Below are 16,866 nucleotides of genomic sequence, written 5' to 3'. Positions count from 1 at the left end.
TCCGCTTTCTTAAAATTCACCCGTGCTGAATTTACCAGATCCCACACATCTCCAACTATGTTGGTACTTATATCAGATTGCCTTACGTTGTTGGTGCGAACGTGATGAAATACTACCACCTTCTCCTTCCTCTCCTCCCTCTCTTCTACTTTCCTCAACATCTGCCTCAACCTAATTCCTGGATAACATTCTACCCTGGTTCCCTTTCCTCCACACACTTTCCCCACGTGTCTAACGATGGAATCCCCCATGACCAGAGCCTCAACCCTACCCACCTTTTGATCCCCTCCCCTCCTGGTCAGCCCTATCCTTCCTGATAGCTGCAGAAGCTACTTCCTCCTCCCTTTTCTCCTTCCCATGACCCTGTTCCACCTGTCTTTTCCTATCCTCTACTCTACATTTCCCTTTCCTACCCTTTCCCTTCCTCCTACTTCCAAACATCTCAGCAACAGTTCCCTGTCCCTCATCTCCCCTCTGTTGTTCAACCTGGAATGACTCGTACCGATTTCGCACAGACACCTGTCCTGAATTCTGATCCTGAATAGAGCCCTTAGCCTGCAATCTCCTTCCCCTTAGAACGTTAGACCACCTGTCTTCTACAACTCCCCCCTTTCCTTCCCCTCCCTCTTGTACACCTACTGTAACCTGTACATTGTTTGAGGGAGTCCTATCTTCCTTCCTGTCTTCTGTGAGAATCCTAATTATCTCCCTCAAACTCTCCAACTCCTCCATCATACCCCTCAATGCCTCGCCGCACCCACAGTTCGTACACTCGCGCTCCTTAGCCATGCTTTACTGAAAAAAATAAAAATAAAAATAAAATAACTTATTTGCAAAAAATAAAGAACGGAGGGATATATTGTCTGGGATAGTACTCAAAGATCACACAACAATAAGGTAATTAATATACGACTACACTACAATACTACTCTATTTTTTATCCTACAACCCCCAACAGGATAAAAACTGCTGTTAATTACTGAATATCTAAAGGAATACACCAGAACTACACAATTCCAAACTGCAATTAAGCCTATCCTAATTACAACAACAGAATTTTAGAAAGAGTTTCTACAAATACCCCTACTACACCAATAACACACAAATATTTTACAATAATTGAACCCATGACCTTTGTGCCCTAAGAACATTATGCATTATATAACAATTAAATTAAAAGTTGGATTCTTGATAGCATGGAGTTGACACGTGACGAGGGGGTGATTACCTTCGGTCCCACGCTCTGGGGTACGTGACGTCAACCACACGTGTCGACGGCGGAAGAATCTCAAGTAATTTTTATGAACTATTTCAAAGCGCGTGTACACGGCGTGACCACGCCAAGTCAAAAAATATAGTGCCTATCAAAGGGGGTCAATCATCTCACAAATCGAACCCGGAAAAATTTTAAATGTCCATGAACACTACCGCCAGAAATGTAGCAAGCATGTAGTCACTTTCAAAACTCTTGAAATTACAGTTTAGGTAAGTCAGAAAATTTAGAGAAATTTTCTTGGCGGCAAATAAAATATGCTATAAATATGAAGGGACGCCATGACGAAGCTTCCTTCTCCGGCATTTGTGATACAAAGCGGACGAAAAATTGTTGAGCTGCTCTGCTAAATCAAACCAACGAAAGTAGACTGAGTTCGACTGCAGATTTTAGCCAGTGTGGCTAAGTCTTGACTCCATGGGGAGATAGTTTTCTTGAGAGAAATAAGTGTATCAGATAGGACGGTCAAAGTACTGAAATATTCTAATGTGATTAAGTAATTCGTGTGCCGAAATAATTATAGTCCATCGTGTGCGCCCAGCAAACAAGTGAAGGGTATTTTCTTTTTTTTTATGCTTTATTCCAGGAAACCTGAAGAAACACAATGATATGTACAGCCATGAATGTAAAAATGGCTAAATAAAATGCCAGGGTCGCAGGTGAGCCCTATGACGAACAATGGTGTGACTACATAAGGTAATGTGACTTTCCATCTTACTACCTCTTATATCTCGTATCGTGATTTCTAAAAGTGTATTTGCATGGGGATATACGACGCAGTGGTCGCCCTACTAAGTTTTGTAAATGTGAGAGTACGACTAAAAGAGTCATTTGTTTTATTTTCCACTTGGATAAATTTTTGAAGTCTTGCGAGTGCCATATAATGTTGTAAAAGGTTATTGAATAGGGTTCGGAAGTGATATCACGTCCAATGTAGATCGTCATCCGTGTGAGTGTACTGCCTATATTTTGTGATGTCAAAGTAAGATGTTCATTCGACGTAATATTCTTCTGTCTGCAATTTGACGTTAATAATAATAATCCATGGTTACTCATTTTCAATCGAGTGGAAGCGCGCTGTCGGATAAGAACCTAGGGTGATGAATTTGGTCACGGAGAGAAACGTTTTTATTTAATGCCCATTTTAAACTGTGTCTGACTGACAATAAAAGATCTAGTAGAATGTTTCAGTCATTTCTCGTAAAAATCAAGTTATTAAATACGATATCATTTATGCGAAGTTATTCATGAGTAATGCATTGTGCGATATTATACGTCGGTATTTCTAGTGGGGATTTTATTCCAGTTCTTGGTCGATGATAATTGTGGAGCTGGGAAATAGAGGTCAGTTTTGTGAATCAGGTTGGACCTGTCATTGAAGCCGGGATACAGAGCCCGAGGAGTGTTTTATATGAGTTGAGATGAGATGTGCGAATCAGGTTAGAGTCCTGTCATTGAAGCCGGGATATGATAACCCGAGGAATATTTTATAATGTTGAGAATGGAAAGAAATTCATAGAAATCCATAGCGGTATAATTGGCGACGCGTATAATTAGTGTGGGCATCTGGAAGCATATCTGTGCATTTTGTTGGTTAGAATATCGTATTTGTTTAATCATGTCGGCAGATTTTAAAGGGAGCATTTTGAGAAGTCAGTCAGGTAGAACGAACCGGGTGGTTTATGTAACTGCCAAGCGAGCATGGGGTGAGAGACCTAAGCGGACAGCGGGGATAATAACGGGAATAGGAGTGGAGTTGAGATTGTACTGTATTCTCGGCCAGGGGATATGTTAAAATGCTGGATTTAGTTGAAAATTCATAGCCGGTAATGATTTAAATTTGTGAAATACTGTAATTGGGGACGTAATGAACATTTGAAACCATGAACTTTGAGTATAAGGAACAGAGTAACCCAATTTCAAGGTTGTCCAAAATATAGAGCGATGGTCGTGATGATCGATTTGTCTGTGAGGGGTGTGCAAAATTCATAATGGTAATGACGAGATATGACATCGTAATTATATGGCGAGTTGTTTGGTTTGTACGTAGATTATTAGGATATCCAAGTGTTAATAACGGTTAGGATGAGATTAGATTTTAAAGTGTGATATCACGATACGAGATATATAGCTGGACATGAATGATGTAACAAATTCTTTTCCAGCCAGATAAACATCGCAATATTGAATTCACATCGCAGCTGCGTAGAAAGTTGTGAAGAAACCAGAGTCCGCGGAGATAAAATTTACTGTTCTTTAACATTTCGATAAATCATTTAAATTTATTAAATTATTAAATTCAGTGAAACCGCATTTTGAAATAACTTTAATCAAGCGAATAACTTGGAGATGCATTCTGGAAATTTTAGTTTGTTGTCTGGGGAATATTAAAAATAAAGTAAAGATTAAAGGGACATATCCGAAGGAAATGGATTTTACTGCCACAAAGTTTGTGAGCATTGCTATTGTTGTAATTATTGAACTTTGATTGATTGAGCAGTGAATGTGCTGGGGATAGTAAAGTGGAAACTTTGGTCATCAACCGATGTAACTTAATTGTGTTTAGCCTTCAGCCTAGAAACTTGGATGGTCAGGGGGTCATCAACCTCAGTGACTTAGATTAGGGCCATATGCCATTGTAGCATCATTTCCTTGCGGTCATCATCCACAATGACTTTAAAGTAACTTAAAAGATTAGAGGTCGGTCCATGACATAGACGCAGGTCACATCGATTCAATTAAGGGTCCATGCCGTAGAACCACTGTGTGGCACACACCGATTGGACGGCCTTAAATATACTCAGAGTCCAGAGTTCGTGTTACGAGGGCTGGACCATAACGAATCACTATGATGGTACATGTGGTCTCACATGGAAGCCGAATTTAAGGATTTCCAGACTTTCCTTTCTTAAATGATTAATAATTGAGACAATGGTTTCTAGTAAGAATGCCCATCAGGCAATTACGTTAAAGTCTCACACCAGTGTTCTGACATTTATGTAAAAATGATTGTGGTGTCCAGTGGACACAATTGACTATGACACCGTTGACATAGTAAATTACTTCAGAATTTTCCTGAATAAATAGGAATCCTTTAAATAGACCTTTCATTCCAGTAGATAGATTAGAATTAATGAACCCTACCTTTACCTCAGCAAGTGACGAAGAACCCGAAACGACCCAAGAGACAGATCTCATGAACTTTGCTGATAGGTAAGGAAGGTAGGTATCCCTCAATATGGACCTAAAGGGTTCATTAAAATGGCGCCCAACGTGGGGCTTCAGTCACTTAAGAGAGGGCCTAAGTACATCGAGAGAAGAACTACAAGTTATGTTGGTTGACATCAGTGAAACGATGACCAATTGTAGGATTGTTATACGTTGGTCGACCATTAAAATGTCGCACCGACGATGGGGCATTAGTCACGATAACGATGAGGGAACCTAAGTCACGATAACGATAACGATATTTTGGAAAAATCGTGTACTAGAGGAAAAGAGAAATAATGTTGAGGCTATGCCACATTATGGATGATAAAATCGTGCGCCAGAGTTGAGAGTGAACTCGAAGAAATAGATAAACGCCCGATGAGTAAGGCTAGGAGATACCACTATAAGAATAATTTATCTACTGAATGAAAGGTATAATTTAAGTGTGTTAGAGTAATTTCCCAAATTTTTGAATACTGGTTTGAGTGTTTTGGCTGATCACTTTGATCGAGTGAACATTGAATTTCACATTTCATTAAATAAAATTTTAGAGAATATTGCATTAACAGTGTGATGTGTTAGATAGGAGGATGTTGTGATGTTTATCGTTGTAGTCTTATTATACGCCGTTGAAGTCTCGGGCTCACCGATGACCTATCGTTTTCTGTTAAATACAGTATGTTTATGCAGGAGGGAGAATTGGCCCAAGGGCAGGTGGTCCAAATGATGAAGGACTTTATGGAGAAAATGGAGGCCGATAGGAAGGTTGCGGAAGCCGATAGGAAGGACTTAAGTGAGAGTATTAAATCTATGAGTGTAAGGTTGGAAACAGTGGACAATAAATTAGATAGTGCAGATGTAGAATTAAAAGGTATGAAGGAGGTCGTACAGGACACGCAGGATAGTTGTAAAGAAGCTAGTGGGGATATTAGGAAGGACATTGGTGACTTAAATGTGAAGGTGGAGCAGAACACTAAAGCACAGGTTGACTTTAAACATGAAATAAATCAGCAGTTCAAGGAAACTCGCGAGCTACATCGTGTTCTCAGTGAAAATCAGGACATAATTAGAGGAGACCTCGATAGGCACGTCAACGAAAGTAGGGAACTACATCAGCAGTTGATGTCAGATCAAGCTGGGCTTAAGGCCGATCTGAAGACAGAGGTAGAGAAGTTCAACATCATGCGTGAAGACGATAAGTCAAAGGTCTTCACAGCAATGAATGAACATAAGGAAATGTTGTGTAAAGAGATAGCCGTCGTAAATGACAAAGTAGACCAGGTAGCCGAAGACGTCAAGGCAACTGTAGACCAGCGTATTGAGGCCATTGACTGTAAATTAATCCAGATGAATAAAGAGGATATGAGAAAATTAGGTACAACTCAGGAAGAAACGGCTAGGAGTATTGAGGAGGTACAAGCAGATATTGAGGAACTAGGAAAGGATTTAGGCGATACAAGGGTAGACCTATCGAAACAACTTAAAGATACCCAAGATAAGGTCATAACACTGAGCGATGAGTTGACATCTGTTCATGAGGCTCTTAAGGGGGAAGTTAGTGCCCGGAAATTGGAACTGGATGGGTTAGTGAACAATATCGTAGGAGTCCAGGCCAAGATAGAGGAAGTGGTTAGTAAATCTCGCCGCACCTCAGATATGTCGTTCAGTTGCCCTAGCAACGCTAGTAGTCCCATACATCCTGCAGGGAACGGACACTTTGACAATTCTACCCATTCTCAGGGGCAAAACGTCACTAATGTTATAAACATGATTCGTCTTAAGGAAGATCAGCCTAAGAAATTCGATGGCAGTGGTACCCAGACGCCAAAGGGTTTTCTTAGAGAACTTAGAGAGTATATTCGCGATAATAGGATACCTGAAGAGAGGCAACTAAGGACTGTGGAACGGTACCTAGACGGAGTTGCGTCGCTGTGGTTCAAAGGTTTCCGATATAGCTTTGACACGTTCGAGGAATTTCAGACCGCATTTTTGGGCAAATTTTGGAATTTTGAGATTCAGCAGAACCTAAGGCTAGAGTTATATAGTCGCCGGTATAACACAGCAGGACCGCCGAAATTTTCGCTTTACTTTACCGAACAATTAGTTAAGTTCAAGGAACTGGAATCAGCCCCAAGTCAGCAAGAACTGGTTCAGCCTATCCAGAAACAGTTCCCACCGGATATCCAGAGAATATTAATTGCTGCGAAGGTCGAAACCCCGATGCAGGCAGAATTGATATTGCGACAGCTGGACCAGACCCATTCGCATCAATCAGCCCCGCGAATAGTCAGGCATTCAGAGCCCCAGGTGAATGTCGTAAATCACAGCCAGGAGAGCGCGCCAGATAGGGAAGTTTCACGAGCACCGAGATATGAGAATGAGGGGCGGCGGTTCGACACCAGGCCATACCAAGGTAGGAAGAACTGGGAACAGCCCAGATACCATCACGAAGAGTGGGACAGACGCCGAGAACAATGGAGAAGAAACCAAGGTCGATACCAGGGGAACTCAGATCTAAGACGAAGGAACCCACGCGGGAATGAAGGCAACAGAAGAGGGGACGGTTACGAAAATTCCAGACGTTCTGACCGTTGGCACGGGCCTGAAGAGAGAAGGAGAGAAGGGGACCAGTATTTGAGAGAGCTGAGGTCAGGTACCGGACAGGACAAGTGGAAGGACAGCATTCAACGAAGGGAAGTCAACACTGACTGTATAGGAGCTCAAGACATGTCCCATACTGGAGCTATCCGAAAAACCTACCACCAGGATAGAGAATTAAACCCTAACGCGCCTCATTTCGACGAAAATCTGAATTCGTCAAATGAGCGGGAAAAAAAACTCCAAATTTCCAGTAGTGGTTACGAGACAGGATTCCCACACACAGCCTGAATACGTTTCTCGCGACGGCTGGATAGTAGCCCAGATTGACTCCTGGATTATACAACCAGATGAATTAGTGGAAGACCACCTCAGACAGGAGGTTAGGAAAATAAGAGAGCTACCAATCATTAATGTCAGGATATGCAACTTTAAAGTGAGCTGTTTATTGGATACAGGCGCCAGCATCAGCTTAATTTCACAAAATTTCTTTAACGAATTGTCTACTCGGAAGAAATTGCCAGAAATTCCTGCAGCAAATATCAAAATTAGAGGAGTCATTCCCGACAAAACTGCCATTTGTAAAACGCAGACATTTTTGGATTTGCAGATAGGAGACATGACATTTTCGCATCCTTTTGTCATAATTTCAAAGCTGCACTATAATGTTATTCTGGGGGCAGACTTCATTTGTGAAAGTAATGCCGTCATCGATTTAGGAAGGAGAGAGGTGAAATTTAGGAAGGATGACGGGCCGGAATTAGTAGCTCTAAACGAAGAATCATTGGGTCAGACTGGGAGAAGAATGTGTGAGGAAGAAGTCCATTTCACTACCGTTTCTAAGGAGACAGAAGAGGAGATAGAACAGGGAGAATTTGAGGAAGGTTCTGAGGAAGAAGACTTTGACAGCGAGGAAGACTTTGACGGCGAGGAAGGGATAAATAGCTCAGTCGAAAATTCAGTGGAGAACTACCAGGAAGCTGAAGGCATCAACCAGTATCCGTACACCAGAAGATAACCAACTGCATAAGAAAGAGGAAAGGAATTTACATTCAAAGGTCATGTTTCATCAGACGTCAAAATTAGAAATTTCGCCATCTGGAGTATTTAAAGGAAATTCCTTGTCACTGCGCGAAAGGAATTCGTGTCTTGGGGGAAATATGAACCCATGACCTTTGTGCCCTAAGAACATTATGCATTATATAACAATTAAATTAAAAGTTGGATTCTTGATAGCATGGAGTTGACACGTGACGAGGGGGTGATTACCTTCGGTCCCACGCTCTGGGGTACGTGACGTCAACCACACGTGTCGACGGCGGAAGAATCTCAAGTAATTTTTATGAACTATTTCAAAGCGCGTGTACACGGCGTGACCACGCCAAGTCAAAAAATATAGTGCATATCAAAGGGGGTCAATCATCTCACAAATCGAACCCGTAAAAATTTTAAATGTCCATGAACACTACCGCCAGAAATGTAGCAAGCATGTAGTCACTTTCAAAACTCTTGAAATTACAGTTTAGGTAAGTCAGAAAATTTAGAGAAATTTTCTTGGCTGCAAAGGGAGAGATCCGAAGAGAGGGGGTAACTGCTATAAATATGAAGGGACGCCATGACGAAGCTTCCTTCTCCGGCATTTGTGATACAAAGCGGACGAAAAATTGTTGAGCTGCTCTGCTAAATCAAACCAACGAAAGTAGACTGAGTTCGACTGCAGATTTTAGCCAGTGTGGCTAAGTCTTGACTCCATGGGGAGATAGTTTTCTTGAGAGAAATAAGTGTATCAGATAGGACGGTCAAAGTACTGAAATATTCTAATGTGATTAAGTAATTCGTGTGCCGAAATAATTATAGTCCATCGTGTGCGCCCAGCAAACAAGTGAAGGGTATTTTCTTTTTTTTTATGCTTTATTCCAGGAAACCTGAAGAAACACAATGATATGTACAGCCATGAATGTAAAAATGGCTAAATAAAATGCCAGGGTCGCAGGTGAGCCCTATGACGAACAATGGTGTGACTACATAAGGTAATGTGACTTTCCATCTTACTACCTCTTATATCTCGTATCGTGATTTCTAAAAGTGTATTTGCATGGGGATATACGACGCAGTGGTCGCCCTACTAAGTTTTGTAAATGTGAGAGTACGACTAAAAGAGTCATTTGTTTTATTTTCCACTTGGATAAATTTTTGAAGTCTTGCGAGTGCCATATAATGTTGTAAAAGGTTATTGAATAGGGTTCGGAAGTGATATCACGTCCAATGTAGATCGTCATCCGTGTGAGTGTACTGCCTATATTTTGTGATGTCAAAGTAAGATGTTCATTCGACGTAATATTCTTCTGTCTGCAATTTGACGTTAATAATAATAATCCATGGTTACTCATTTTCAATCGAGTGGAAGCGCGCTGTCGGATAAGAACCTAGGGTGATGAATTTGGTCACGGAGAGAAACGTTTTTATTTAATGCCCATTTTAAACTGTGTCTGACTGACAATAAAAGATCTAGTAGAATGTTTCAGTCATTTCTCGTAAAAATCAAGTTATTAAATACGATATCATTTATGCGAAGTTATTCATGAGTAATGCATTGTGCGATATTATACGTCGGTATTTCTAGTGGGGATTTTATTCCAGTTCTTGGTCGATGATAATTGTGGAGCTGGGAAATAGAGGTCAGTTTTGTGAATCAGGTTGGACCTGTCATTGAAGCCGGGATACAGAGCCCGAGGAGTGTTTTATATGAGTTGAGATGAGATGTGCGAATCAGGTTAGAGTCCTGTCATTGAAGCCGGGATATGATAACCCGAGGAATATTTTATAATGTTGAGAATGGAAAGAAATTCATAGAAATCCATAGCGGTATAATTGGCGACGCGTATAATTAGTGTGGGCATCTGGAAGCATATCTGTGCATTTTGTTGGTTAGAATATCGTATTTGTTTAATCATGTCGGCAGATTTTAAAGGGAGCATTTTGAGAAGTCAGTCAGGTAGAACGAACCGGGTGGTTTATGTAACTGCCAAGCGAGCATGGGGTGAGAGACCTAAGCGGACAGCGGGGATAATAACGGGAATAGGAGTGGAGTTGAGATTGTACTGTATTCTCGGCCAGGGGATATGTTAAAATGCTGGATTTAGTTGAAAATTCATAGCCGGTAATGATTTAAATTTGTGAAATACTGTAATTGGGGACGTAATGAACATTTGAAACCATGAACTTTGAGTATAAGGAACAGAGTAACCCAATTTCAAGGTTGTCCAAAATATAGAGCGATGGTCGTGATGATCGATTTGTCTGTGAGGGGTGTGCAAAATTCATAATGGTAATGACGAGATATGACATCGTAATTATATGGCGAGTTGTTTGGTTTGTACGTAGATTATTAGGATATCCAAGTGTTAATAACGGTTAGGATGAGATTAGATTTTAAAGTGTGATATCACGATACGAGATATATAGCTGGACATGAATGATGTAACAAATTCTTTTCCAGCCAGATAAACATCGCAATATTGAATTCACATCGCAGCTGCGTAGAAAGTTGTGAAGAAACCAGAGTCCGCGGAGATAAAATTTACTGTTCTTTAACATTTCGATAAATCATTTAAATTTATTAAATTATTAAATTCAGTGAAACCGCATTTTGAAATAACTTTAATCAAGCGAATAACTTGGAGATGCATTCTGGAAATTTTAGTTTGTTGTCTGGGGAATATTAAAAATAAAGTAAAGATTAAAGGGACATATCCGAAGGAAATAGATTTTACTGCCACAAAGTTTGTGAGCATTGCTATTGTTGTAATTATTGAACTTTGATTGATTGAGCAGTGAATGTGCTGGGGATAGTAAAGTGGAAACTTTGGTCATCAACCGATGTAACTTAATTGTGTTTAGCCTTCAGCCTAGAAACTTGGATGGTTAGGGGGTCATCAACCTCAGTGACTTAGATTAGGGCCATATGCCATTGTAGCATCATTTCCTTGCGGTCATCATCCACAATGACTTTAAAGTAACTTAAAAGATTAGAGGTCGGTCCATGACATAGACGCAGGTCACATCGATTCAATTAAGGGTCCATGCCGTAGAACCACTGTGTGGCACACACCGATTGGACGGCCTTAAATATACTCAGAGTCCAGAGTTCGTGTTACGAGGGCTGGACCATAACGAATCACTATGATGGTACATGTGGTCTCACATGGAAGCCGAATTTAAGGATTTCCAGACTTTCCTTTCTTAAATGATTAATAATTGAGACAATGGTTTCTAGTAAGAATGCCCATCAGGCAATTACGTTAAAGTCTCACACCAGTGTTCTGACATTTATGTAAAAATGATTGTGGTGTCCAGTGGACACAATTGACTATGACACCGTTGACATAGTAAATTACTTCAGAATTTTCCTGAATAAATAGGAATCCTTTAAATAGACCTTTCATTCCAGTAGATAGATTAGAATTAATGAACCCTACCTTTACCTCAGCAAGTGACGAAGAACCCGAAACGACCCAAGAGACAGATCTCATGAACTTTGCTGATAGGTAAGGAAGGTAGGTATCCCTCAATATGGACCTAAAGGGTTCAACTGCAATTAAGCCTATCCTAATTACAACAACAGAATTTTAGAAAGAGTTTCTACAAATACCCCTACTACACCAATAACACACAAATATTTTACAATAATAAAGTAAGCACACTAAATTCTGATAGGATATTAGGCTACTCGTATACTACTGTACAGCACACTACAGTACTTTTTAAACTACTTTCAGACGTATCCTAATTACAATTCCGGTACCGTATGTCACTACTAAATACAAACAAAAATGAAATTTGCAAGAACTACTGTACTCAAAGATTACCAACAAAGCTAAATGCTTAGACAAATTATTATCAGAACTACGCTCTAATAGATACACACGAAAGATAGCACACGAATATAGCAGGCAAGATAGGCACTATCTAAATTTACTGTATCTACACTACAATTTTCAGCTGAAGTGTGGTTATATGAACTTTTACCGCTGGTGGATAAGTATCATTTTCCCTGCTACGCGGGACGGAGAATAAAAGTGTCCTTAAATGCTGAGAATAAAAGATTGTCTATTTTCATTTCTGTCAAAACCACACCGGGGGCTTGAAATACAATATTATTGGGATATAGGAATTTGATTATTAACTTTTACTCGAGGAATAAACGGAGGTGGAAAGTACAAAGTATGCAGGGAACTAAGAGTACAAATTATGGGAATAATGAAACAGCTGACTTTGTATTTATTTACACAACTATCATGTGCATGTAGCAACAATCGTCAACAATCCAAAAAACTGTTATGTACCGTAATTATCCAGTGAAATTACCGTGAATTCTCTTTAACTTATCTTTAAATCGATGTTTACAGGCTTATCGTGTTATTTAATGTAATAAATTATTATCTTCGTGATAGTTTGAACGCATATCTGTACGAAATATCGGAAGGGTAGCGGCGGAAATTACAATGAGTTACAACTCCTTATGATAATCTTCCTTTGTATTATACCAAAGAACCTACAGATATTTAAAAATATTGTTTTAAAAATTAATATTATTACCTAAACCTAAATTCGAAATAAGTACACCTAGCTAGCCTACTTAACCTAGAAAACGCAATCTACTGAACACCAATTGAATTACTTGTTATAAAATTCAAATAAATAATACTACTCCCAATTCCTACCAACAAGTACTAAATAGCACTAAATGGAACACGCACACACAAAATTTAAATAATTTTAATAGGTTTTAACTACTTTTTCACTACAATAATGCAAGAGCTCTCTCAACAGCCAACCGGTCACAAGCTCATGCTACAATGCCAATGCCGAATGTGTGGCTCCTTCTTCTGGACTAAATTTAACTACTGGATAGAGTAATATTTCTTGTTTATAAACCTGGTTCTGAGGATTGTTTTGTTAACGTACCGTACCGAAGTTGTCAACACTTTATCTGGTTCCTCCTCCATTGTAATAAACCAATCAAATACTTGGAAATATTTTATCTAGCCAAGTAAAATAGGGCGTGTGTAGGGGAATCCAGCCAATCAATAAATACTTCTGGAATCTTCCCCTTGTGGTACTATAAAAGCAGGACACTTTAGGGCCGTATTGTCTGAATTGCTCCAGTGCTCGGAGAATGCGACGTAACCTAGGGAGGCAGGGGCAAGACCTGCGTGAGGAAGACCCTGCGCCTCAAGATAATGGCGAATTTTCCCTGGACGTGTGATAGCTCCTGAGGGTAGTTGGAGGGGAAGGTTTCGATCTCTTTTCTCTTAATATAACTTTGTAAAACTGGCGGTTTGAAAGTAGAATTTCGGCAAGTCTGAGGACCCTGTTCTATTCCCTACTGGGAAATATGTAACGTAAGGGAGCAAAGAGTGGTGACCCTTGGCAGTATTCCATTCAACCTTGTATGGGTGACTAAAGTTTTTAAAACCTCCAAATTCTGTAAATCTTTTATGGTACAGATGTTTATCTTTAGTCACCCCGGTGTAATATATGATTAGCCTCTGTATCATCGGGCTACAAGCCCACTTAGGGTTTTTAATTATTTCTATAATGAGGACAAGTGTTTCGTCTCCTAGCCTTTCGTTTACGGCCGGTCATGTGCAACCTTTTCTTTTACCATGAAGGTCACTTAGTATGGGCAATAATGCCGCTGTATATTCACTTCAGAATGTAAATTTTTCCCTGTGTTACTTCCATTTGAGAACAGTTATTATAGTGCAATGAAGAAGCCCACATTGGGGCAACGGTGCGTGAACACTTTAATGTGAGGTGGAATTTTTATTGTACCATTAGAGACTGATGCTTCCACGAGGCTAGACCATGGTATTGTGGAGCTCCGACTCCTGAATTGTGTAACCTCTTGGAGCAAAACCTGTTCTTATGACATATTTGTACCTGCCAAGAGCAATTGTGCTCTTTTCTATGTAAATTAACTAATTGATAATTATCTCAAGTTTTTCCGTGGTTTCCCATTTTCACACCAGGCAAATGCTGGGGCTGTACCTTAATTAAAGCCACGGCTGCTTCCTTCCCACTCCTAGCCCTTTCCAGTCCCATCATCGCGGTAAGACCTATCTGTGTCGGTGCGACGTAAAACAACAAGCAAAAAAAAAAAAATTCTCAAGTTTTGTGCCTGATTTTCGGACTTCTAAGTCCCTGTTATTGTTGAATCTGACGACAGCGTTAGTAATCTGTTCTATTGGCTTGTCATTATTTCAGATTCTCTATCTATCAGTTTTAAACTAGAAAAGAAGGAAAGGAAATAAAATAAAATTTTGAAATTTGTTAACTTAGAAATTGCTCTAAATAATTCCTTGTCCATCCATTGAACCCACACCCTTCTGATCTCTCCGTGAACCACGGAAACCCCGTATCAGTTATTATTACTATTATTGTTGTTATTCGAATAACCCTTTTTAGGGTACGATAAATCATCGTTGGATACTTTCCTTTGCATTTAACTTCCTTCGTTTCCAAACTTCCTTCATTTTCTGAGAATGTTGTTCCTTTTCCTCTTGAGTCCATTTTCTTCCAGTTGTTAATTTCTTTCTCTCCTGAATTCCTGCCTTTCGTGTTATTTCTCTGAAACGTGTTCTGTTTTCTATCGTATCTATTTTAATTCCTGCGTTTTTCATATCCTTTTCAATTTCAATGAACCACGTCGGATTGGATTTGTAACTGTTCAATAAGTTGAAGATTTGTTTTTAGTCTATTGTTATTAATCTATAAATGTGTCAAAAAAACTGGAGTCTTCTTTTCCTCGTTACAGTTGTCAGTTTTTCAACTTTTAAATATAGCTCTGTGTTATCGTAGTCTAAATTCAGCATTGTTGTTTCTTATACGTCCCAGTATTTTTCTCAAAATTCTCCCTTCAACTTTTTCTAATTTTTCATGATTCCCAATTCTTGTAAGGTTAAGAGTTTCTGCTGCATACACTCATAAAATTTATGGCCGGGCCACAGTTTGATAATGTCTTAATTTCAAGTTCCAGGAGAGGTTATTATTATTATTATTATTATTATTATTATTATTATTATTATTATTAGTAGTAGTAGTAGTAGTAGTAGTAGTAGTAGTAGTAGTAGTAGTAGTAGTAGTAGTAGTAGTCACAGTAGACACAGAAAATCACCAAAAACATTACAGACTTTCATAAATCACTACCTTACGTACATTATGAGAGTAGAGTGGCTGAAAGTCATCACCAACCATCTTCTTTGGAAGCCCATGAATCAGAGTACAGATGAGACATACGTCAAGCACGGAGATAATTCCAGGCTGACGTCAGTTCGGAAATCTATTTCTCCCAAGTTACGAGCAGCTGGGATGAAAGAGGGGACGTGTCTGTCAAAGAATACATACCTGCATACGTATATACATACAAATATACATGTAGCAAATAAAAACCAAACAAAACCGCCTGGTGCAACAACCCCGAAGAGCCGTGATCTAGCAAGCGACCGCTGCTCAACCCGAAGGCCTGAAGATTACGAGGTGTCGTGTGGTCGGCGCGACGAATCCTCTCGACCATTATTCTTGGCTTTCTAGACAGGGGCTGCCATATCACCGTCAGAAGGCTTCTCGATCGTAATCCTGTAGGCTGAGTAGACCTCAAACCAGCCCTCAGATCTAGATAAAAATCCCTAACCTGACCGGGAATGGAACCCGAGGCCTCCAGGTAAGAGGCAGGCACGCTACACCTTCACCACGGGGCCGACTTGTAGCAAATAATGTAAAGAACATACGGATACATCGGATATGTTAATGGTAAAACAAGGAAACCTCTGAAGACAGACATGGGCAGTTAATTGATATTTTTTGCTCTCTCAGGATGACCAGCCTGCTGCTATTGTTTCTAGTCCTTGGTCTCCTGAGCTGCATCCCCTCTGTCAAGGCTGACTGCGAGGATGGCGTCTCCAAGACAGTCAGCGTGTCTATCACTAGCCGCAGAAACCTGACTGGTCACCAGCTGATCCAGGTAGGACAATGCACACGTTAATCTCTCCCAGCATAAAATGAATATCAAGAGAAGGCATTAGGAGAAAACACTTTTATAACACTCCCAGTACTCATTGTGGTGTTAAAGAGAAGATTGTATTTAACATTTTTCTTTCATTTTTTGAGACCATATGGCCCTGCGGTTCTCCCAACCTATATCAGAAATTACTACCCATTAATTAACAAGGGGCAAAGACGGCCCGGTATAGAGCAAGCCACTTTATCCCCCTTGAAGTTTGTCACTGCATTGCATATCTTAATTTGTTGGGAGATCTGCAATAACATTCGGCTGACTTGTTGTTGAGGTGTCAGCATCTCCCGTTGCAGGCCTGCGTTCATGGAAAGTTGGCAAACTTCTAGTGATACATTCGATACTTTGAAACCATTAGCTAATTGAAGGTATCAAATAAATGACACAATGATACATTCAGCGATAATGCAATCTCTCCCCGTGTGTGCCTCGTGCTCTGAGCGCTCCACTATGCACACTCAGAACACTTCGAAGCGCCGCGCCGTAGTGAGTGAACGCATCGACCGATTTAAAAGATTCTGGTCACACTTTGTTCGCAAGTAGACAGGATAAAGGATTATAGACAATACAAATAACGTTTTTAAATGACTAACTGTGAACACTGAATATTTACAAAAATTGGGATACCTATAAAAAGCTCTCTCTATGTCCGAAAAGATGATACCACAACGGCTACCGAACGACCGTTTGGGACAAAGTACTGTGGGGT

The 16,866-nt window shown here is 40.0% G+C and overlaps 1 protein-coding gene across 1 annotated transcript in view; it reads left to right on the top strand.

Moving 5' to 3' along the window:
• The window catches only part of LOC136865031 (hemolymph lipopolysaccharide-binding protein), a 65,256-nt gene that overhangs the window by 15,468 nt on the left and 32,922 nt on the right, over positions 1-16,866 (top strand). Inside the window, exon 2 of the mRNA XM_067142381.2 lies at positions 15,959-16,106. Within this exon, the coding sequence (XP_066998482.2) occupies positions 15,960-16,106 (147 nt within the window). The 5' untranslated portion in view covers position 15,959. The remainder of the gene's footprint in view (positions 1-15,958; positions 16,107-16,866) is intronic.

Source organism: Anabrus simplex, chromosome 1 (genome assembly GCF_040414725.1).
Source record: "Anabrus simplex isolate iqAnaSimp1 chromosome 1, ASM4041472v1, whole genome shotgun sequence".
Taxonomy (NCBI): Eukaryota; Metazoa; Arthropoda; class Insecta; order Orthoptera; family Tettigoniidae; genus Anabrus; species Anabrus simplex.
This window is presented reverse-complemented; position numbering and strand designations above follow the sequence as displayed.